At 38.4% G+C, this 24515-nt stretch overlaps 1 protein-coding gene across 1 annotated transcript in view; it reads right to left on the bottom strand.

Moving 5' to 3' along the window:
- Positions 1-24515, bottom strand: part of ZNF704 (zinc finger protein 704) — a 92942-nt gene that overhangs the window by 59220 nt on the left and 9207 nt on the right. Inside the window, exon 2 of the mRNA XM_068186123.1 lies at positions 13906-14153. Within this exon, the coding sequence (XP_068042224.1) occupies positions 13906-14153 (248 nt within the window). The remainder of the gene's footprint in view (positions 1-13905; positions 14154-24515) is intronic.

Below are 24515 nucleotides of genomic sequence, written 5' to 3'. Positions count from 1 at the left end.
CTGCCACTGTGTGTTTTGCTGGTTGGTGCCAGTCTCATCCCCATCCCAACCCAGCCCAAATCTGAACCCCAGCTTCCCAGAGGGTGCTTCAATCCCTTGCCCTTGGCAGAAGGCCAGAGCCTGAATGTCTATGACAAAATGAAATGGGATGATCACCCACGGGATGTTCATTTTCAACTTTATTCATGCAATCTATATTAAATAGCAATTGGATATATGGTGTCAGTTCCAATATATGAAACAATGACAGAGAAAATAAATAAGTAAGGTCATATTGTTTCCATGCCCACTGGGGCATGGGGAAGAGGCAATGCATGCAAAAACAATGAAGGTTTTAGCTGCAATTTGAAAAACATTACAGCACAAAAAAATGTTTAAATCCTGGAACTGACTGCCCTTCCAAATGATGACCTACCAACAGGAACAGACTTTGAAGAACAGATTAGACAAACAGTTATCAAAAGGGACAAATACAACTTATCCTGCATGATCTATATGCCCCATGGAGGATTTTTAACCTATGGTTATTTTATTCCAATGCTATAAATCATATTATGCCAGTATCTATCATATCTTCTAAACACATCTCTGAGGCAACAGTATTTAAGCTACCAGTGTAGTAAGTGAGCAATTATTTGGCATAGCTGATGATACAGGAAATATGGCAATATACCAGAAATAAAATATGCAGTCATGCATATCCTAAGCAATAGAGTTTGGGCATATTTTTTAAACAGAACATGGTATGAGTTTAAGGTTGTTAAAATCTGTTCAAATATTTTCCATTAAAACAACATCAATTCTCTCTATCAACAAGGCAAGGCTCTGCAGCAACGACAGCAAATCCATTTTGCCATCAAGATAAACTCTAGCATAAAGAGTTTACTCTATGCACATATACACAGATATGTTCCAAGGGAAATCTTTATCAATTAGCACCTAGATTTCTGTAAAGTCTTTTATCGATTCCATAACCTTTCTCTGTAAGTTGAGTACTGCAGATGATGGTCACACCTTGCTTTTGCTGAAATCAACTAAGGAGGCTGCACAGCAGCAGAGTCCCTTGGCTTCAGCAGATCAAGAGCAGCCTACTTCATGTAAACCGCGGCACTGCTCACTCCCATCTCCAGCCCGTCTTCCACAGGTAGCTGCCCTACTGAGTTACAATGAACAACATTTCCCAATAGCCCAAAAAAGACCTAGTTTTGTGTGCTGGGAGGAAGCAAGGTACCCTTAAGCCCACAAAACATGATTTCCATAACAGATACCCACTCACATTTGTGCAGAATTGGCAGACTGGCAGGCTCCTGTCATTGTCTAGAGATAACTGTGTGTGTTTTGTCTCAAGTATAGTGTGAATAAACCCAACTCATTAGACTTAGCAATATATACTGACAAAACTGGTTTAGGAACAGAGGAAATTAGCCATGTGTTCATAATGGTTGTTCTCCAGGCTTTTGGCTGTCTATCCTTCACTTGGCTTGTGGGGCTTGGTTTAGGATTTTTTGTTTGGCATTTTTTAGTTTGTTGGGTTTTTTATATTTGTTGTGTTTATTTGCAGTTAGAAAGATAAGCTTCTTCAAAGTCAAGTGTTTTCTTTAGGTTGTACTGTTTACAGAAATGGGAAACAATTTGTCCCTCACTGCTTACATAAGGAAAATAATGTGCATGTTGTTTGTGGCCTCACCACAGGAGTTACTCAGCAAATTTTAATTATCCTGTTGGTGATTTAATGTTGTGTAAAAACATATCCTAGCATGTATACACATCTGCCCTTGCTTATTAAAATCTGTTAATTTTGGCTAGCTCACAGACATGAAGATACTTCCCACCAACAAAGCAGATTTTGAACTTTTGTCTGTTGTTCACTGCTCTCTCCCAAATAAAAATTGGGTATAATCATATACCAAATGTTAATTATTTAATGAAAATAGTAGCAAAAATTATGACTGGGTTCATGTATGTAGTTAGCCAGATTTGCTTTTTCCCAGCTACTTCCTTCTCCCCGTGAGCTTGTACAGCTCTCAGAAGCCTTCCTTCACAATGTGGTGGGGCAGGGGAAGGTTGCTTGGATATTCTTCCAGGCACACAAATACAGTTAGTGCAAAATATGGGAACTGTGTAATTCCTTAATAAGCATAATACAACATATTCCATACATGGTTTATAGAATACATCAGAGAAGCATAAGATGATTTGAGGTATATCTTGTGGAAGAAAAATTTTTTTCCTCACTGCAACTGAAGGGAATACTTCAGAAGAGTGACCATGAAAAATGTCAAGTATTTCAAAGAAGGTGAGGTTTGAAGAGTCAGTGATGGTCTTAAGGGACTGCTAGAGAAGAGGCATACCCATGGATGGAACCTGGGCAGAGCAAGTGGGAGGAGGAGAATACACAGCGAAAGGTGGGAGGCTGCAGAGCACAGTGAGCCAGATCTTACAAAGCAGGAGGGCACTCTAGGCCAGATGCTTTCTGAACTCCCATGATATCAAGGGATGCATTTAGCTCAGACAAACTTTAATTTTAAAAAGTAGGTAAGAAAGGCAGAAACACAGAGAATGGCTCAGTATTTGCCCCCAGTATAGGAATGAACTGAAGAACAGCTTGTTCTCAGTTTTGAAGTCCAACTGAAGATTTTATCTTCCATATTTCCTGTTTTTGATACATTTATAGCAAGTAAGCAAGCCAGCCTTCTAAACCACTGAGAGGCAAGTAACAAGGGTCAACAGTACTTTAGAAGGTACTAATGACACTGAAGTACTGTGATGAATTGCAGCCCTGTTATAAGGGCTGTATTTTACTGGGTATATATACTAAAAACTACTTAGGAGCCAGTCTCCTCAGCTGTACCCAGGCAGCCCCTCCATCTTGGGGGGGGCTGAAATGAGGTGAACTCATTTCCCTGGTGAAATGAGGCCAACATCTCCAACTGCTCTGGAGGCTAAGCTACAACCATGACTGAGGGGCAGCAGCTGCTGAGACCTCAGTCCTTGTCCCGTAGAAGGAATCCACAGATGGATGGGTAGCACTGGTAGGTGGGACACCTACTGAGTCGTCATGGTTTCTTTCACAGCAGCTGAATTTTTCCCAGGCTTTCAAATCCAACTCCTCACTGCAGAAATGTTGTCTCCCATATTCCTCTCCTATAATAATGACAGGCAAACTCAATTAACAGTGTGAGCAGTTTGGATGTCTGCACAACAGGTTGCCAAAAAAAAAAATCCCAAGGGGGAAAAAACCCAACCAAAGATAACTAAGAACATTTGTTGCATAGTGTAATTCAAAGCTTCTATCTGTAGGACCAATAAAAGACATGTTTATTATGTCTTAAATCAAGATGTGAAAGCTTGGTTTTGAACTGCTTTAATGTTAATGATTTATTATAGATGCAATACGTATCTAGTTTGGTAAGACCTATACTACACATTCAATGCAGATTTTCTCTTCAAGCTTCTTACTGAGATCAGAACATAATAAAATGACAAAATTGTGCATTCCCCTGCAAATAATTTATTCAGATATTAGCAGGAGAGTAATGTTTTCCTTTGTAATACCCTGGATTTCTGTCAACGTCATCATCAAATATACAGCACAAAATACAGTAAGTGTAACCACAAGACTTTTTATGGGATATATTTTAAAGGGCTCTCACCATTGATTAGATATTTACTACTGCTGTTATTATTCCTGTGATCTAAAAGTACTCTAGATACTCTAGGTACTTGAAGTAGAAACTTTAATTTAGAAAGATTAAATATCAGGAAGACATTTCTCTAGATACTAGAGATGAGCACACAAGTATGTCACCAAACAAATGCTAACCCCCAATTAAAAAAATATATATATGTGTGTGTGTGTGTATACACATCCATAAACATATTATTTAATAGCTACTCTGCACTTACTGTGAGAACTACTCTGCTGTAATCTTGGAGCCAAGGGCCCAGTGAAGCCCATAAAAACAACCACCATTACATAAGATAAATTAAGCAACACTGAGAAGCAAGAGATAACATAAACATTCCCCATACTAATAGCCTTTCTATTAGAGAGAAAAGATCATTTAATTCAAGAGGGCACTGACAACAGTCCATAACTTCAGCATGCAGTTGTAAGGAGTAAGCTAGGAAAGAGCAGCCAAAACATTCTTTCTAAAGTGTCAGCATAGGCTTATAAGGAAGTGACATCAAACCTTTTTTTCACAGGCACTTTTCATTACAAAGAAAATTCAAAATAAGCCCAGCACGCCCTATTCATCATCTTCTCCCTCCTCATCCAGCCAAGTGAGGAATCTCCTCACACCAAGCCATTAGGTGACAGCACAGTATGTGGCACTGTGTGTGTGTATAGGAAAGCACTAAGTGCCTTTTTTAGCACCTTATATCACTGCCTGCCTTCAAGGGAGGAACCAACAGGACATACACAATGAAAACAAAATACATGATCCAAATTGACATACACAGCAGGGAGCATAAACTTGGGAACACAGGATGGGATGAAAAATGTCCTTCACATACAAGATTAAGACTACAAAGTATTTAACAGAGTTTTTCCAGGGGAAAGCATTACCTAACCACATGCTCTACACTGCATTATAAAGCTGATGATAATGACAGTATTTCTGCTACTCATGGAAATATCACCCTCTGTTCTTCCTCAAACAAACAGCCATGACATTAAGTTTTGGGTAGCAAACCAAATCAAATTAGGAGCAGCAGATACAACAGCTTATAAGAATAATTTACTGAAAGCATCAATTGGCTGTTGACTCCATTTACCATCTGGAATATTGCCATTACTATAAAAAATACGTATGTCAACAGAGCAGCAGCCTCAGTTCAGTATGCTGGTGTTGATGCTGCAGAGGACAACTATTTCCATAGGGTAACACAGCTCAGTTGTCCAGCCATTTGTGGGCTTCTGGTAGGCCCCCTGGAGAGAAGGAAGGACAACACTCAGATACCTTGAATTTAGTATAATGTATAATTAAGGAAAATCTGCTACTGTATTTTAGCAATTTTATTCTATATTTTTCCCCTCCGTTTCCCAAGGAGGCTATCACATAGGCAGCCACTAGGAGAGAATGTTTTATCCCAAAATGAGAACAAACAAATGTTTCTAAACATTGGTTTTATGCAGAGTATAAAAATAAATTTATTTGGTAATGTGAAATATTTTTAGCAAATTTCTAATCTAATTTCATTTTACTCATTTGATGGAAGGGCAAAAAAGCAAAGTACTTTGGGATGAACCTTCTCTGCTGGGACAACTAGTAGCAGAAGTTCATATTCTAAGCACAGTTTCCCCCAGTCCTCTGAAGATGCTACTACCTCTGTTCTGGTCACTGGGTACCAAGAACAGATGGGCTGAGGTCACCTGCAGGAATTCTTAAGGCAGAATTTAAAATAGAGACCCATGCAAAATTGCAAAACTGTTTATGTATTGATCTTGACTATCATACTTGAAGAACAGAAACTATTTTTTATTGTTGGCTCAAGAAAACTGTGATCAGGTTAAACTTTTGCAAGCTTCCAAAGAGCAGCTGTTTATCCAGGTATGGAGCTAGGCTTTCCACACGTAGTACAGGTGTGGTGCAATACCACGTTACTGAGTGCTGCTTCAGTAACAAGATCAGACTGTATCTTTTTTGAAAGACTAACAGCTGATCAAAACTTGTAGAGGCTTTATGAAGACCTTGTGTATCTAGCTTTACTTCTGTTTCACCACGTTCTCAAAATGATCCGGGATTTGAGAAGAAAGAGCTATAGACTATATTAAACTATGCAGATTAGTAAAACCACAAGAAGATGGGGTTCTGCTTCAAATAAAAACAGCCCTTTAGAAAAAACTAATTTACACACATATCCTAATTTAGATACTGATATTTTTAAGTGATTAAGTGCTCCCTTCTTTGACAACACCCTTATTGTCACAAAACCTGAAGTCATAATAGGCAAAACAGGTATCTGATGCGTATAAATAATCATAAAAATATTTCTTATAGTTATTAATGAAAGACATCTTAAAATAGCCTTTCTTGATACAAACCATTTATACAGCTAACACACCACATGAATAAGAGTCATAGGAGTTTCACTGTAGTGTATTTGTCTTAGGGATATAAACAAAATATTTATAACTCCTCATACACACAATGCAAGCATATTACTACAAATGGAGAAAAACAACACTTTCTATTTTCTTTTTTCAAAATGTGTAAAATGAACGTTTTCATGCATATGATGCTAATTGAGTTAAGACAAAAACTTCTAAATATATTTTACAAATAACTGTCACTGATATGACTTCTCTCAGAAAGAGAGGCTTTGTTTTTTTGATGACCTCAGTGATACAACATCAAATACCACTAAAGAAACTAGAATATTTTAATTTTACAGCATTTAAATAAAATTATAGCTATGAACATAGCTGTGATGTGTGTAATCTGGGTAACCATATATACAGTAGGCCATTCTTGCACGTTTTTCACAGATACACAAGTTACAAACCATGTACTCATTGACTTTTTTCTTTTTCTCAGCACAGATGGCATTTCAAGAGGAATTTTTTTGTGCCACAGCTAACACAAACCACAAAGAAATTACTCTTATTGAATATTGCCTGCTGTTGAGGAGTGTTTTGAAATTACACTCCATTTTTTAAGGGAACTGAAGAGCTGAGAACAAGCCGTGCATTCACATCAATGGCTAACACAGAGAGCAGTAGTGCTGACTGAATGCAGCTCTTCACGAACCAGCGCCTAACAGTCGCTGCAGATTAGGGACACATTTTTCCTCTGTGTCACTTTTGAGGAATTCATTGAAATTTGCTTCGTAATGAGATCACTGTCTGTTGGCAACTTCCATCACACAGATAAAATTATGTAGCCTTTTGTACTGGTACCAGTGGAAGAAGATTTTTAAGAGATTTAGGTATACTTCAATAGATTAAGAGTGTTGCAGTGTTTTGAATACAGGATTTTCTAAAGAAATGGGAAACTTATTTTTATATATATATATATATATATATATATATATATATATATATACACATATGCACAAGCAAAGCCTTCATCTGAAAATAATGATTACCTAAAATAATACGGACTCCAATGTCAGGCTGTAGAACAACTTAGCTTTACCACACTTAATTGTACCATCAAATTTTCACACATTGTGTTTTTCACTGGGTAGCAAGTGAACGGAAAAAAATAGAAATTAACACTGGCCAAAAATCCAGATGGCCAAAGTCACCAGCTGGTGTTAAAGTTTCCTCTTCGAACATTAATAATATGGAATCCTGGGAACAATGAACTCAGAAATGATGACGAGGTGCTACAAAAGGTCCCACAAAAGAGAGTCACTTTTCCAAGAGAAGTAAGCTTCAGCTATATCCTTGTTAGGTCTATCCCTGTTAAATCACATCTTGCTCTCATACAATCAATTATGGTAAACCAGGCTCAAAACCCAGAATCACACATAGTTGCCATTATGCCCCATTGCGTGAGAATCATTATCAAATATGAAACATTACAAGTAAAGAACAGCAAGAGCATGTTTCGTTATTCAGGAGATTAATAGTCCTTCTACTTTACACATTACTGTAAAAAATACCTCAAGAGAAATGTTAACTAATCCAAAATCTGTGCTTTAACAAAAAAATTATGCTGGTAAAATCCTGCTGGATAGGCCATCCAGCACATCCAAGACAAGCGATGAAAATAAATTGTACTGGTCAGATAACTTGTTCTTCTACAAGCTGCAACTGATTGAACATGATGATCATGGGGACATCGGTAACACAGTCAAGTATGAAATATCTTGCAAGTGTCAAATCTGCACACAGAACAGCACAAAGGAGAGAAATGGGGGAACTGACAAAGGTCCACTAAAAAATAAAGATACATTATGCACGATTTCAGAGCAAATTTTTCTACAGCTTGGAATGCTACACCTCTTTTAATAAACAATCCTATTCAGCATATTGCTGTGGCACTCTGGCAGTGGGGACTTCTGAACAGTAATGCCTGATCCCATACCACCAGCTAGGAAATACAAACTTATTTATAGCAAGCTTAACCCTCCCAGTGGTCAGCCACACCTTAAATGGGACAGCCCTACTCTGCTCCCCAGCATGTTTGAGACTTGATGCATCTCACCACTTGAAAGGTGAGTTTCCAGCAGTTTGCAAGCTGTCAGGAATGCTGTCATCTGTCTCAACATCATGAGAAGCTGGTTCAGCTATCATGGCAACAAACACTATGCACATCTAGACAACTAACGTGAAGATGGCCTTCCAGATGTGCAAGGTGACTTCTGGAGTTGTGGTTTGGCTCTGCGGAAACTACTTGCAAAGTTTTTATTAGCAATTTAATCTACCATTTTCAAAGAAGTTTCTGCTACACTGCTTTTGCATACTGCAGGCAAATGAAAGGCATCCAGAGCTCAAAAGATATCTACAGTCCTTCTAGAATGCAAAGGAAATGTAGCACTAGAAAACAGCATCAAGAAATACATAGGTTTTTCCTTCAAAATATGCTCACAGACCCCATCTCTGATTGCTCTTTGGATAAGACTTTTTTCTGTCATCATTTTGATCCTAGAAGACACCACACCATTTTGTAGCAGACCATGACAAGCAGTTTACTACCATCAATATTAAATATAATCAAGCTTTACTAACTGGGTAAAATTCAATCAAGCTGCATCCATATTTTACTAAATAAGTGTAGTAAACAAAGCAACAATTTATTACTTCACTAATTCACTGGTGTATATGTTTGGAGAAGCTGCTTTTAAATGCATGGTATTGCCAACTATCACATTTTTTACAGAAGCTCTGAAATAGAGGAATGACGCTGGGAATAGTTTTTGTTATAAAAAAACAACTGTTATCGAAGTTTCTAAGTAGCATGAGTACAGAAAATGAAACTTAAGAAACAGGAGAAAACACAAATGAGCAAGAAGGTCCTGTTAACTCAACCTACAGGATTGTGAAAAAATAGGAGAAAATATCACACCTCCATGAAAAGCCATTGGGCTAGCAGGGAAATTTAGAGGGCTCAGAAGCTCACAGTAGCTCCAGAGCACAGCCTGATTTCTTGGCCTTTTGTTTTCACTCAATTAAGCCGAAAATCCTCAGCAGCCAACAAATAGTTGATGCCCTCTGAGACTGCCCCATCGATCCCCTCAGCAAAAATTATGAGAGATACAGGAAAGAAGCTCCCCCAAGAAAACTGAGGACTAGTCTAAAACAGATGGAGAAAAATAATAGAGGACAATCTCTGAATAAACACCACGTCTGGATAAACAGAAAAGCACAACTTGATCGGCAGGTTCTTCCCTCTTCAATCAGATTGGGAACTCCTTCCAGTGAGGTTATCATAGCTAAGCAGATACTGCTTTTGATCTTGAAGTCAGGCTCCTGGAGAGGTTTGGCTATGAAAATATGCAAATGTTTCCCTTGGAATGCATGGTGCATAATCAATCATGCCCAGCAGGCCCTACAGATCAACAACACACTCTAATCAGAAGGCTGCCCAGAGCTATGTTCCTGGAGAGGCCAAGCAAGAAAATCATTTAGGGATGAAAATACATCACCATCTGTACTATTTCTTTATAATGATGGTCAGGAAACACAGCTGAAATTCATTTTGCCCCAGCTTTCTGTAGCTATTCTACAAAGACCTAAAGAGACAATGTTGGAGAGAATTCCTAGAGATATTTCATTTACTTTATTTCAATTATTTAATATATTTTTCCATTAAATTATAAACTAATTAGTAGATAAAATATAGGTACATGAATAAAAATTAATTTCACAGTAATAGAACAGCTTTTTTAATATAAAAGCATCAGAAGATAGCAAAATCCAATATATTATTGTCATGGCAAATGTCACTGCTTAACAGCAATGAAACCTAGGAGTACAGCAGCTAGGGTTTATTGCACAATAACTATTTTAACACTCTAAGAAAGTGTTTAAGAAGCTGATGTTTAGCTGTGGCTTGTCCTTTAGCAGCACAAACTATGTAGAAAAAGATAGGCAGTTAGAAAATTTATCTTTTGTTCTTTTCTTCAGAGACAACAGAGTGCAGGAGGGCTGAGGAAAATGAGGATGATGTATCAAGAGGATAATACAAATTTCACAATATTTTGAGATCATCTAGCAGAAGACTAACAAAAGAAAATCTGTTGATTTATTCAAATGCACCTATCCATCAGAGGGGTAGAAGTGATGCATGCCTAGTGCCTTCTAGAACACCTGAAAGGACCTCCTCTGACACCACTGCATTTAAGTTCTGAAGGGCTTCCATCTACCACTGGTCAAAACACTTCAGTCTAAAAAGGCCTTTAACATCTCCACCAATTTCAGACATTTATTCTCATATTTTTCTCAAAAAAAAAAAAAAAAAAAAAGAAACTTCAACCCCTGCTCTCCACCACCCATCTTTCTATCCTTGTTCTTCCAAGAGGTAGAAGCCATTCCCTATGTACATGGCCTGCACTGGGTCTCTCCTCCCATCCTCACACCCACTGTATCAGCAGTCCAGGCTCTTTCATGTCTTTATTATTGACATGCTTTGGAACTATGTATCCATGATGGTAAGTATCTGAAGAAAATACAAATGAGCAAGAAGGTCCTGTTAAATTCCCACACCTCTGCCTACTGGGAACATCATCTCTGATTACATTTGACCTCTACAGACATAGCTGTCTGAAATACTGGCAAACCTGGGCTCGCTTCTGCCCACCAGACAAGGCGATTAGTCCCACAGCAATAGCACTCTCTTTTTACAAAATGGCCTTTCACTACTCAGATCCATGGATCCGGCTGTGTTTGATTGCTGCTGCTTGCACTGGAGATCAACTGAAAGTGTATTTTTCTCTCTTCTACAGGTAACATCTCAATTCTCAGAGATAACTGCAGTTCAAAGCCAGACCACTTTTTCCGAGACTGCAGTTCTTTATGCATCAAACTGACAATAAATTCAATATTTAAAGGAAAAAATAAAGAATTCAAGTTTCCTCATTGTATCAAATAATTAATTTGCTCAGGCTGAACAGTTTCATTTATGCTTATCTGCATTTCTGCATTTCAGAAGAAAGAACACAGTTTAGCTCAGATAAATCTTGTTCAAAATGACCAACTGAAGAAATCTGAAAAGGGAAAGAATTCATGCTGTTAACTGTCATTTGATGTCTTGCATTCCAAAAATAAAAATCATTATGAAGAAGTCAGGATCTCCTCCTGTCTTAATCCAAAAGACATTTCCAGTACAGGACATAACATAGAGAGAAATGTCTGTAGTATTTTCACAAGATGAAATAAAAATATAAACAATGAACTTAAAAATTCTGCATCCAATGAAACATTTATTTTACTATAAGTTCCATGCACCTGACTACCGGGCACACAAAACACTAGGTCTCAGTTAAGATATTTTAACATTTCTAAAATTTCAGAGTCTATAAGCAATAATGAAAGCCCTGAAGCTGAATGCCTCCAAGAAACATTATGCTGGTGTTTTGCTCAACTGTTAGTTATTTTAGATACAGTGCCTCACAAAGATTTCCATTCTTATTCATTGAGATCCTTAAAACAGCTAAGAAGGGATGGCCTTTGTTTCATTTTGTGGAAAAAGTGAAGTAAATTTATCCACCTCTTAACAGCTCTTTTGCAAACACTTTTTCAGAGCTCTTTTGGACATACTCATATGCCCCTGCTAATAATGAATCCAAAGATTTTATTTAAAAATCACTTAAATATTGTAATGCCTCAAAATCACTTAAATATTGTAATGGGTTTAGTAGGATACCGCAAAATGTAATGTTATCTTTTACTTCAGCATCTGAAGTGAAATGGGTTCCACTCAGTTCCACCAAGGTTTTAAAACAAAATAAATAACAAGCTTCACTTTCACTTATTACTATATATGCCCTCTTTACAAAATAAAAAAATTTGGGTTTTTTTTGTAAAGAGGGTATATGTAGCAATGAGAAATTAAGACCATATTAAATCCCTTATTTGTCCCACATAATTGTAAACATTATCTGATTGATTCAAGATGACCTTCCACAGCTGGGTATATCAAATCTGCAAAGGCAGGTGAATTTCTCATCAGAAGAGAGGACAGTTGACCCAATGAGTCCTGCCAGGAGGCAAAGGAATGAGAAATTCACCTCTGAGGAACATGCAGCTCTCTCAGCACAGTCCTAGACAGAAGATGGAAGGGGCCTAGAAAGAGGCAAGAAATGGATGGAGTCTTCTTGGAGAACATGACTTAGAGATGAAACTGTGCTGCCGAGGAAGAGAGACTGGGTTCATTACAACATTCAGTTATAACAGCAAATATTTAGGAAGATCTCCAAGCAAAGGTTTAAGTGTTCTTCCTGTCAGCTGCGGACAAATGTCCCAATAATTAACCTCAGCTTCAAAGTAAAACTTGAGCTTGACTGGAAATATGTAGTAAGAATGACCAAAATGTTTATCATGCTATTGAACATAAATTCCAGGTTTCTTTCCTACTTCATTCTTTAATTCTGCTAATGCCAGAGCTAAACCTGCATGTCTGAAAACACACAACAACATAACACAGTAATTTTTATGCTCCTAATAAAATACATGCAGATGGAAAGAACAACTTTAGAAGACACCTTTGTAAGTGAACTTATTTCCTATCATCTTAAGTATCCTGTGCTCACAACTAGTGTCACAATTAGCCTTTAGAAGGCAATAAAGATGTTTATTCATCCTCTTTTCCAGCTCATTGGGGAAAAATATCCATCCCTCCAAGGAAGGACGATCTTGTAGCTATAGAAAATGGGGGCTCGACTACTACTTCAAGTAGATTATCTGCATGAAGTCACACAAAAATGCACTTAAACCCTGTACCTTAGCAGCCTCAGTTGTTAAATGAAATGCTAACATTTGGTTTGAGCAGAAGGTTAGACTAGGTGACTTCCTGAGGTCCCTCCTGACCTACATGTTCTTGTGATCCTATTTGCTTTGAGACACACAGGATGGATGAGAAGGGCACTCAGACATTACAAGGTTAATTACTACTGAAAATCTCATATAAGTATCCTAACATTTCAAGGTTGTAATATATAGCTTATTACTACATATATATGGGGGGAAAATCCTGTAAAAATGCTCATGGACTCAGTGCAAGTGACATCTACGACAGCCAGAGAATAACATCAAGTCATCTTGTTCTGGATGATATGGTAGAACCTGCTGGTTATGTTGGTTTTCAGAAAGCCAACAAACTGAAAAACTAAACATCTGTTTTGACTACAATTTTTTAAGTAGCATCATAAACTTGAAAGGCCTTTTACTGAATTACATGCAAGTAAATTTACCAGGCAGATTAAGCAGAAATCTTCACAGACAGACTGATGCTAACATGAACAAGAAAAAGAAAAAGCACTTGTCATCTTGCAACACAGTATAAAACATCTGCAAGTATGACAGTAAAAAATTTGAAAAATAAATTGCTAGCAGGTAAGATGATTCTGTGTCTAATTTAGAAGATTACTTCTCAGGGTGAAGCTGAGTCAACAATCTCTTCCTCTTAAGACACATCCTCTTCTTCAAGTACCTCAGCTGCAGCACATTTTAAAAGCAAAAACAATGCAAAAGCAATAGCAAGTCCTACTCTGCAGATGCTCTTATTTTCTGCTACTGGTGTTTTTAATTTCCTAGCAGATCCCTGAAATAGGAAGGTTGTGATTGACTTTGGACTGCCTGGGCACAAACACTAGTCTTAGCAGTTCATAGTGCTGTTTACCAAACTTGTATCTAATGTCCCATTAAAATCTAAGGTCCCATTTAAAAAAAAAAAAAGGGAAGAAAAAGGAATAAACCTTAAAACAAAACACAACCAAAAAAATCAAACTCACCTTGCTGGAGGCACATCAATATTTGAAGAAACAACCTTGCGCTTCTGTTCCAGAAGACAAACAGAACGAGTGTTTTCTTTTTCATACTCATGAGCTCTGTTAAGTTTTTTGGTCTCTGCTGTTTTTAAATCTTCCTCCTTTGTGGTGAACAGGAGAAACTGTTGGTCTGGCAGTTTTCGACCAATGTCACTTTTTACATCCTCCTGTTGAAATGCATGGAAGGTCATTTCACGCTTGATGTTGGCTGCCTGAAAAATTGAAAGAAATTATTAAATTTTCCTTTAATTCGCCTAAAATGGGAAACAACCCACTACCCACAGGCATTTGCTTCTAATTAGTTATTTGAATTGGTGAATACTATTTCTTTGTCCTTCATAAATTCTGAAACTGCCATTAATTTCTCAAAAATGTTGAAGACCAGCCAGGAAAATAAGCAATTTTTGTCAATTTGATTAAGCTATCAACCTCTTTATGTTAAATCAAAAAGGTATTTGAATTAGAATGTCAGAAACCAGATTATAAACAACCTATCTTTAATGCACACACATCTGTGCTGCATAGCTGTGCAAAAGAAATCCTATCTGCCTTCCTCCTAAAATTGCAGGAAAAAGAGTCAGAATTTTTCCAGATTAAACATAACCAAAAAAATGAAGCACTTCCAACAGCCACATACTGGTTTCTTTAAAAGCTGTATTTGTAAATGAGGGTTTTTCCAGGAGCATAAAAATAATTTGTTATGATCCAACTCATCTGCCAGAAGGCAAAGGGGAGCAAGTGATGGCAGCAGGATCTCTGCGAGGAGCCCATCCAGCAATAGTGAGCAGGGACACACACCCAGGAGCAACTCCAGGTTGTCTCTTTGCCAGCACTTCCCATATCTTCTGGTCTGCCTCTTCTCACATGGAAAGACTTCCCAAGCAAACATGTGTCTTAACAAATACACTACCACTCTGGAATACAATGTGCTGGTGTTTATAAAGCAAATTATTGCAGGGTTGCAGGAAGACCCCAAAAACTCATCAGAACCAAGCCACTCCAGCTTCCCAGCAAGCAAATCAAAGCAGGACCTAGCTCTTCTTGTGAAATCAATTCCCTGGACAGCTACACTTCCCTGGCCAGCTACAGTTTCATAGGGGCAGACCTATCTGTGAGGTGACCCCTCCAACAACCCAAACAGCCAAGCAAAATACAGCCCTATAAAGTGGCAGCTTCTTCTGTCTTGATCAGAAGTACTTCCACACCACATGCACTTGCTCAGAGAAATCCAGGTGCCTTCTAGAGCTGGCAAACTGGATTTTAAAATATTTGTAAATTATTGCTGATCTTTACATTGGAGATATCCAAGCTGTATTGTCCTCAGATAGTAACAGCACCAATAAACTGAAATTCTTATGTCAGCTCTTCCAACTTATTCCTCCTTTTCATCATCCAAAAAATTAATCAATATATTGATTATATATAAATATATTATACATAAATATATTTATGTAGTAAAATATATTAGTCTCTCCACAGATCTCTGTTTGTAGATTTCAAACCCTGGCAGTTATAAAAATGGTGCAAGCAATTTTATGTTCACAGGAAAGATACTTGCCACAGTAATTTTGCTGTATTCTGTAAAGTGTATCACATCATTTATGCATATTTAGGACTGATGATTTAATTGTTTCTAGTGCTTCCACTGAGGGGCTTTTAGCAGTTGCTTCAAGAACAAAACAAGAGTTACTATTCTATGAACGTAAACAGTAGAAAGAATTAGACACTTTACACTTCTTCACACACAAACAGATGACACATTACCAAAAAAATCTGCCTGGAAGACAAAACAGTCAGCATGTGATCATACAGAATTAGGAGAAGACATATAAACAACACAAACTGAATTCTGATTTAATGATTTTTTTAAAAAAACTTCTTAGATTTACAATTAGCCTTTTTTTTGAATGCCTGAGAAGCACTGAAAATGCTGAGTTGCCTTCAATTTTCATTAAAACTGACTTATAAGTAATGCACTGAAGTAACAAAAAAGCCTAAAAATACCCAAGTTCCAATATCCAGCCCCTAGAAGTTATTTAACACCAGACAAGGGTTTACATAAGACTTGATTTCCATCCCCTCCACTGCTGCATGGTCTTCCCTTGCATGACCACACCTCCCTTCCTCCCTGCCCAGGATTTGCATCTCATCCGCTGCAGAGGAGAGTTCTGTGCAGGGCAGGAGCAGCTCCACCCGCTGTGCATGGCAGGGGTGCTGATGTGCACAAGTACTGGGCAGCACCAGCAGTTGCCTCCTTACCCTCTACAGCCCTTAGTGTGGAAAACGCCGAGAGCACAGGAGAGGGACATCCTCCCTCATTTCCTACTCTCCAATGCCAGACTGAACTCAGTTTTCATCAGGATCGTTTTAATTAATCTTTTAATGGACTAAGTGCATGACTGTACCAGAGGAAAAAAGGTATTTTTGTCTTCTATTCATGAAATTGTAGGATTTTACTCAGTTTCAGCAAATAGAATGTACCGTACATTGCTCAGTTTTCTTTACAGACCTAAGCAGTGACAACAGAAGGTTGCAGGCTCAGACTACAGCTGTAACATAAAGCCAAAACCAAAAATAGCAGAATACTTTTACTGTGATACCAGATAATCTATTATTACATATCAAATTTATCCACATCCAGTTCAAACACAGTTCATATGTCAATATGCCACAATTAATAGTCAGCCCCATGCATGCATGTGGAAGTGAGGAAAGACAAAAATCACAGAGCAAATGCTCAGGTTGCAGAAGCAGCTTGGGTTCTTCAGCCAACGGCCAGAGAAAGTAGAAGACCAAATCCAATGCTTACACTAATTCTCTTCCTCATCTTCAGTTTTCAACAGATGCTTGGAAATACTAACTTCTTTCTAAACTTTCCCTTGAGATTGACTGCATGTAAAGAATCTTTTCTGCTTTAGAAGCAGGTGATCATGAGGGAAAGCCAAGAGTTTTCCTTGGTGGGCTTTCTCCAGTAGCTTTCTCCTACTCCACATGCACTTTTTCTATTTTAATTCGTCCATGTCTCTGGAAGCCATTTCCCCTTGAGACACCGGGCCTGTCTGGAAGTGGATGGTGTCTTTTGCTGGAAATCCAACCACCTACACAAGCAGCCATTGATGTGAGGAGTGCTGAGGGCCACAGTCATTTGAATGATCAGGTTCCTCACTTCCTGGCAAACACTGATTAATGACCAGGACGGCTCTGATTTCAAGCTCTTGCTTCATAGTTCAGAGATAACAAAGAAAATTTCCAATATATCTTTCCAGATAGTTAACTGCTCTGCCATATATTGTCAGTAACTTTATTTTTTTTTCATAGATCCTTAATATTCTTTTATCCACTTGAGTCTTGTGGTGGTCCTTCAAGTCCAGAATGTTTCAGCAAAAGTTCTGTGGAAGATCTCGTCCAACCTGTCTAGTCCTGTCTCACAGACAGATAGAACGTAAGACGTTGACACCATTTTATTTCAGCTTACTTCCAATACTTCACATTTCTCCATCCTATGCTGTCCTCAAATGGTTCAGCTTTTTTGTCCTTCAAATTTGCCATCTTATTGCCTCCAGTATCAAATACTAGTAAAATTTCTGTCCTTTTCATGCACTTGATGAATTATCACTCATACAAGCCACTTGATAATAGGCTGTTTTTCTATGCAATTCACTGTGTATTTTCACCCTTAAGCCATCAGCAACCTTCAGCTTACTTTCAACAGAGTTCTTTACAACCTGGCCTTAGGCAACCAACATCACTTGGATGTTCAGTCACAGAAACAGGAGCTATAAACCACCTGTAAATTAAAAAAACTAGTTTTGTTTCTCACTGCAATTACCTCCACCTGCCTTTGTCAATTCCCCCTCCCATCCCTATTGGGCAAGGGAGACTTATGATACTGTGCTCCTTGGAAACAACCATATTACCCAAGCCTCCCCACTGGAGCTCAAGCATGGGGCAGTGCCAGAGCTGAGGTCTGATATGACATTACTCCTTCAGTAATCATCCTGCAGAAACTGAAAACCATTTCTTCCTTTGGTCTCTAAGTAAAAACTTTATTAAGAAAGCCTTTCAATTTCTGTTTCAAAGTTGTCAAGACAATCATATATATTTAGATTGAGGGTTTTACTTTTAAGTTAAGGGTTTTACTTTAAAGCTTGATTCATTATTATTAAATGACAAAGTTTAATAATCCATGTGACAGCTAAATTATTAGCATAGTTACTATTTTCAGGAGTATATTAATAATTTTTCATTGCAAAACCTATCTTAACCTGCCAATAGAAATTTTTATGTGGTGATATTTTGTCATAACCAAACTGCTGGTCCTGAACTCCACATCAAGATGATGTGTTGCAATGTAAGTCCTGTCCAAAATGATAAGCGTGCTTGACACTGACACAAACTGAGGAATTTAAAGAAGTGTTTCACTATTCCTTACAAATTATGTGCAGGCTGCAATTTTTCAGTAGTTTAGGCCTTAACTTATGTGCAGTCAATTTTTGCCCTACCCAAGAGCACATCCTGATAAGACGCTGACATTGCAGTCAAACCTCAGTCTCCTCCAATTTCAGTTAAATTTCAGCTTGCATTTTACCCTGAACAGCAAAAAAAATTATTGATCAAAAAGACAACTCAGGCACTGAACTGCCTACTCAAAGGATCAGCGAAAACTAGAATAAGTAGACCTATCACATTTAGATGGAAACACAGAGAGTCAGATTTAACAGATTACGTATGTCACCCCTTTAGTGCAACCTGATTGAACTTTATCATCTTCCCTGGCTTATGGTACATTGCTGCCTAAAAACTGGAGTTATTTATTTACAAATAACCCAGTAGCATTTAACAGGCATTAAGATGTCTGTGTTTCCTATACAATGGAAGGCATTAAACTCCCAAGAATATTAGCATTATTTGCATCTATGTGACCCAACTGTATGGAAATGTACCTTCAAATGTGAAAACTGACTCCTACCCATGTCCTTTCAAATTTCCTATTTTTTTTAGTGCAGAACCTGTGGATTCAGGTGGGTACAGCAGGAATAGAAATGTATTTTTTAACAGGCTTTGTAATAGATGACACAGACAGATGGAAATAAACTGTTGAAAGAATTGCCACACCACATACCATGCCTACTTTGCTGACAGTTTTATAAACATCTCAAGGGCTTATTTCCACATGGCAGCTGCCCAGCTTAACAGAGCACTGCCTCCCACCCCCCTGTGACTCGATGAAGCACCTTCCATGCAGTTATGCCGATTTACACCAGATGAAGAAGATCCTACCACAAGTGTGACTGCATCTGCCTGCCAAGAAATAGGCCTGCAACCACAGCATCGGCAAAGACAGGCTTGCAGCTCACTGGCAGGCAGCACAGCAGTGAGAGTCCAGCAGACCCGCTTAAACTTCTGGGGGTTAACACTGGCTAACTTCTGTTTCTCCTCATAATGTCTCCTGGGATCTGGAAGGACTAAGACACATGAGAAAGTTGAGCATGTCCCTTCCACACACACTTTGAATCCTAGAGGACTGTAAAAAGTAAATAATCTTCCAACTGTGGCCTATTTTGTGCCATTATGCTTTGTTCATATAGATAACAAAGCTAATTTTACAATAAAAGCAAAGAAGTACCTCTAAAATCCAATAAAACTATTTTACAAGGCAAGTATCTGTAGAAAAGCTGACTGCATCCAAAGCTCCCCTATAAAGACACACACTAGTGGAAATACATTTTGGGAATCTAGCTTAGAGTAATCCCACCATTTCTTAATCATCCTGAAGCAATTGTCACGTATCCATTTTTGTATAAACTTTTTTTTCTCCCTCAACCCATAAAGCTGTATTTCCTTTGCCTCACTTACAGACCACTCTAACTGGACTCAACTCCAGTGTCACTTCATTTCAAAAACAACAAGATCCCTCACAAGCCACACGAGGCTGTTTCCTAGAGTGGGAGAGACAGGGTTGAGGGGTGGTGGTATGTGGGGTGGGAAGGGGTGTAACATGCTAATTAAAAAACACATATCAAAAAATCTTACCCCACCAGCCATCACCCAACTCACTGCTCCAATTGTGGCTATTTGCATTGTCAATAGATAAATAATTTTAACAGTGAGTCCTAGGCCTATGCACAATATTAACACTACATAGCTGATAGAGAAGACACAGTTTTGGATGGGGATTTTTGATTTCCATCGGATTTACGATGTAATCAACTGATCTAATTCCATCAAAAAACTCTTTAGATTAAACACCAATTAAAAAAACAGCAGATTAGACAGATTAGCTATGAGATGGTTTAGCACCAACCAACCTGCCGTATAACTCTGCTGCTTTTCATAAACAGTTTTTTGATTCTGGCTTTGTGACCACCTCTTTCCGTTTTCTGAAATAGATGTAATCATCCTAAGTGTTTGGGACTGCCAATAGAACTCCCAACTGGTAAGAAAACAGAAGTTCCAGGATTTTTTTTTAATTAAACAAGGCTTTAGCACCATTTTTGATCCATTACAAAACAAATAGGCGACTCGATGGGGAAGTGAAAGAAGGAATCAATGTATTTCAGCCTAGCATGTTAATGGGAAAGAAGAATGAAATGTGTGTATGTAACATGACATACATTTAAAATGTTCAGCCATATAAGAGCTCAATAACAAGAGCTCAATAACTGCAAGGCCCTTTTCAGGCCAGGCTGAACAGCCAGGCAAAGCTCTAGGGACAGGAATAAGCCACTTTTCTCAACAAGAAAGAAACCAGGAATAAAGGTTCACAACAAAACACAAAAGGCAAAAGTGAAAAACACCAAATCTGCTACCAAAATTAAATTCAAGTAAAAAATATTTAAATTAAATCCCTGGAAGGACAAAGATTTTGGTTCACTCATATTGCTTCATACAATATTTTCAGTTCAGGTTCCAGTAACAGAGCGGGTTTTTTACTTTAAAAGGCTCTAATTTTTGACATTCAAAAACAGTGTCCTCACTGGAAGGAAAGAATGCATCAAATTTCCATTTTGCTAGAAATCTCTATTCCTACTGCAACACAAAGAGATAAGACAGATTCTTGTAATGATGCTTGGAAATAATCTACCCTGAATTTCAATGTATTATTACATTTTCGAGTATATTTTGCATTTAATTACTCGCTTCACCAGCAGTTGCTCATTACACATAAATCACGTCGATCTAATCACTCTAAGCATTTATAAATTGTTGGTCTCTAACAATATAGAACATAATGCATTTTAAAGTCACTGTAAATGTTCTTTACAATATATAGTACCCATTAATGTACAGTAATGCACTACTCATCTTCAACCAGGCTAAGACAAAATCCCTACTTTTATTTGACCCAACATAGAAAACCATCCAAAAATATATTTTCTATGTATTAAAACATAATTCTAAGCATGTTAAGTTGCCTGGATTCACAACACAGTGTTATGCAGCAAGAACTGCAGTCAGCAAGAAGTTTCTACTCTCCCATCATCCTCAGGTGTATGTCAGCACTTATGTGGCTAAACATAACTCATCTACAAACTCCACATATCCCAGCACCAGTTTAAGGTGTTTCTGAGTTACAGAGAATCTACCCAGATGAATGACAGAAACTTTCACTCCCACATTTGAAATGCAGTACCCAGCCAGGTACCTGTTGTACCCCAAATAAAACCACCACCAACTTCTGACATCTGAACTACTGCACTAACTGGCACATGAAGCATAAATGTTATTAAAACTGGAGAGAAAGGTCTTATTAAGAATAGAAGGGGAGACAGCAAGGAACACTGGGAATTCATGGTCCTTCCCATACATCATTTTCAGGTCTGAACAAAAATTATTTAGAGATATTGGTGCCTTTTTTCTCTCCACCACATCAACAAATGAATGAAGATGTGGAAGTATGGTAGCTTACTTTCCCAGCCCATATGCAGGCACAGTAAGATCCTCACAGAAAAGTACATGATATAACTTCTAACATTATCAGACACCAATCAGTAACAGTTACCAAATTTTAATACTAATTACTGAAAGTGTGCATCTTCAAAATTTGCTTGCAATGTTTAAGTCTCAAAGAAATAACTCTGTGTTCTGTGTCCTGGCTATGCTGTACACACAGGGATGTGACTTGCAGTGACCACCCTGCAAACCCAGCTACCTGGGTTCCAACTGGACATTGGCCCCCAGGCTTGGCATCATTGGCAGGATCTCAGCAGAGCTATTTCAGCCCTGTTTTCCTTTTCTTAAATAAAACAAGTGCCTCAGAAACACACTGCCTCTAAACATCTAAAAATATAGACAGTACCTTGGAAAGTCTTAAACAGCAGGAAAGTGGAGGGCCATAGTTGCAAAAAACAGGTTCGTTTTTTATTTAGGAATTCTGTTGCTTCAATCTTTGCCAAGCATGCTCACCACTGAGTGCTTGGTACTCCACCACGCTTTTAGCAGGACCTGCAGGCCAGGAATGGGCAGTCATAATTGCCTTCCCAATTACTGGTTGCACAGAAAGTGAATTTAAAATTAACTAAACCAATTATCACATATTTTTCACACAAGGACCTACGTGCCTGGCCCTGCAAGTGGGAAGGAAGCAAGTGCCAGGCAGCAGGTTCACCTCACCTCTCCTGCAGTGAAAGCAGTGTAAGCAATGCCCAATGCCACCAGAGCAACCTGTGGCCACAGAGGGAACAGATGAGGGCCTGGAAATGTGTGCCCTGGACTGGCCAAGGAGAACAGAAGGAGAAAAGAGGAGGATACACTCGGGTCTTGCTGGTCATCTCTGGGGAAGCTAAAAACCCTGGAACTGGAGACAAAACCAAGCATGCTAATGTGGGGTAGCAGGGAATTCTGTTCTTATTTTGGTTGCATTACTACATGTAATGCTGCAAATAGTGCATACAAGCTGCAAATAGTAAGCAACATCAAACCAGGTGTTCCCACGCATTGACTGAAGTTCTGAAACCTCATGTCACGGTATTTTTTTATGGTATGCCTATGAATATCTATTTTCTATGAAATGGTGATTTTTACTTATAAGAGATGCAAAAAGGGTCCTAGAACCCAATGGTAAAGTACCTACTGTCTTTGCTGCCCCTAATTTTGATTTTCTAGATTAAAAAGTTGTACACAACAACTTATGTAGCTCAATAGAGCCTTGTCTATGGACTGTCTTACTGATATATCAATATGGCATTTACTAGTTGAATTTCATGTGCAAATAAAATATCTTTTAACTATTTCAAGACCATTGCTGAAGATGTACAAGACACTCCACCTGTTTCTCTCTTCATCTGCTGGTGATCTGGGATCAGTAAGGATGGCAGCAGCTCAAAGAAGTACTACCACTTCTATAATCTCATTCAGGATCAAGTAAGTAAGAGCTCACAAAAATCAAACTATAGAGACAGTGGGGAACTCCCCACACTTAGCAGAAGGTTTTGGAAATGCTGCCTCACTGCTCCACAGCAAAAAAACCCTTGATTGGCACATCTGCATTTGAAAGCCCTCCTCCTCTTGACTGGACAGAGTAGGATATTTTTAGTGGAAAGAAAACCAGGTTGGCTTTATTTTCAAGATCACTTGCAATTAAGATACGGTGAGATTTCTGAGGTCAAAAGTTATTGTCTGACTTTAAAAGCAGCCAGCTGAGATGAGATACTGCAGATCTTAGATCACTTAAGAGGGTATGGAAATGTAATCCATTTGCCTTTACATCCTAGAACTTTGCTCTTTTTCATTTGTTTGTTTAAATTATGGCATTGCAGTGAAATTAAACCAAGGGAGTTCACAGATGTATGCAACTGTTTTAACTTCTGAATGAAATAGGTGCTGTGAATGAAAGGGCCAATGCTGATCCCTGATGCTGGAAACCTGGATGAGATATTACAAGACAAAAATTAAGCACAAGTCCTTATCTCCTCTAACAGATCTTGAGCCTGGAAGCAGAAAGCAGGAACCCTCAGCGGAGCAGAACAAGCAAGAAGCACTGCCTCCAGCAGAAGATTCTCCCAAGTCTGAGTTGAGCTCGAGACAAAAACATGTAGCAGTTTTTCTGTTCAGATTATGAGCGGTGCCAAAAAAAGGAGTTTATTTTTGTGTCTGACTACACAATAAACAGTATCACAGAGTTACAACTCATTACCCTTGGAAGCAACAGAATAACATCAGTAAAAACATGCAGAGGCGAAAGGCCACCTTCTCCAGCTGCTCCAGAAAACAGCCCTCTACCAAACCACTACAGGGATGCAATAATATCTCACAGGAGAAAAGCCTTCACGAAGAACCTGAAGGACCATCAGGCCCAAAGTAAAGCACAGTCCAACTGCCACATGGCTTCTGTCTTCTAAAGGATGAAGGCTTGCTCCATTTCCAACCTCTTTCCTCCATATGCCTGTCCTAGCTGTGATATCCCCTCTTTTCCTCTGTGCTATTGAGATGCTTGGCAAGCCCTTCCTTGATCCACCATAACTGAAGGACACCACAGAGTCTACAGACACTGCTGCACATGTTTTCCACTGTTTCACTAACCCACAAAAGCACACAATAAATTCTGGCACAAGCACAAGACTGCCTGTGAGTAA

Source organism: Anomalospiza imberbis, chromosome 1, assembly GCF_031753505.1.
Source record: "Anomalospiza imberbis isolate Cuckoo-Finch-1a 21T00152 chromosome 1, ASM3175350v1, whole genome shotgun sequence".
NCBI classification, from domain to species: Eukaryota; Metazoa; Chordata; class Aves; order Passeriformes; family Viduidae; genus Anomalospiza; species Anomalospiza imberbis.
Note: the sequence above shows the minus strand (reverse complement) of the source record. Positions and strands in the feature narration are given on the sequence as shown.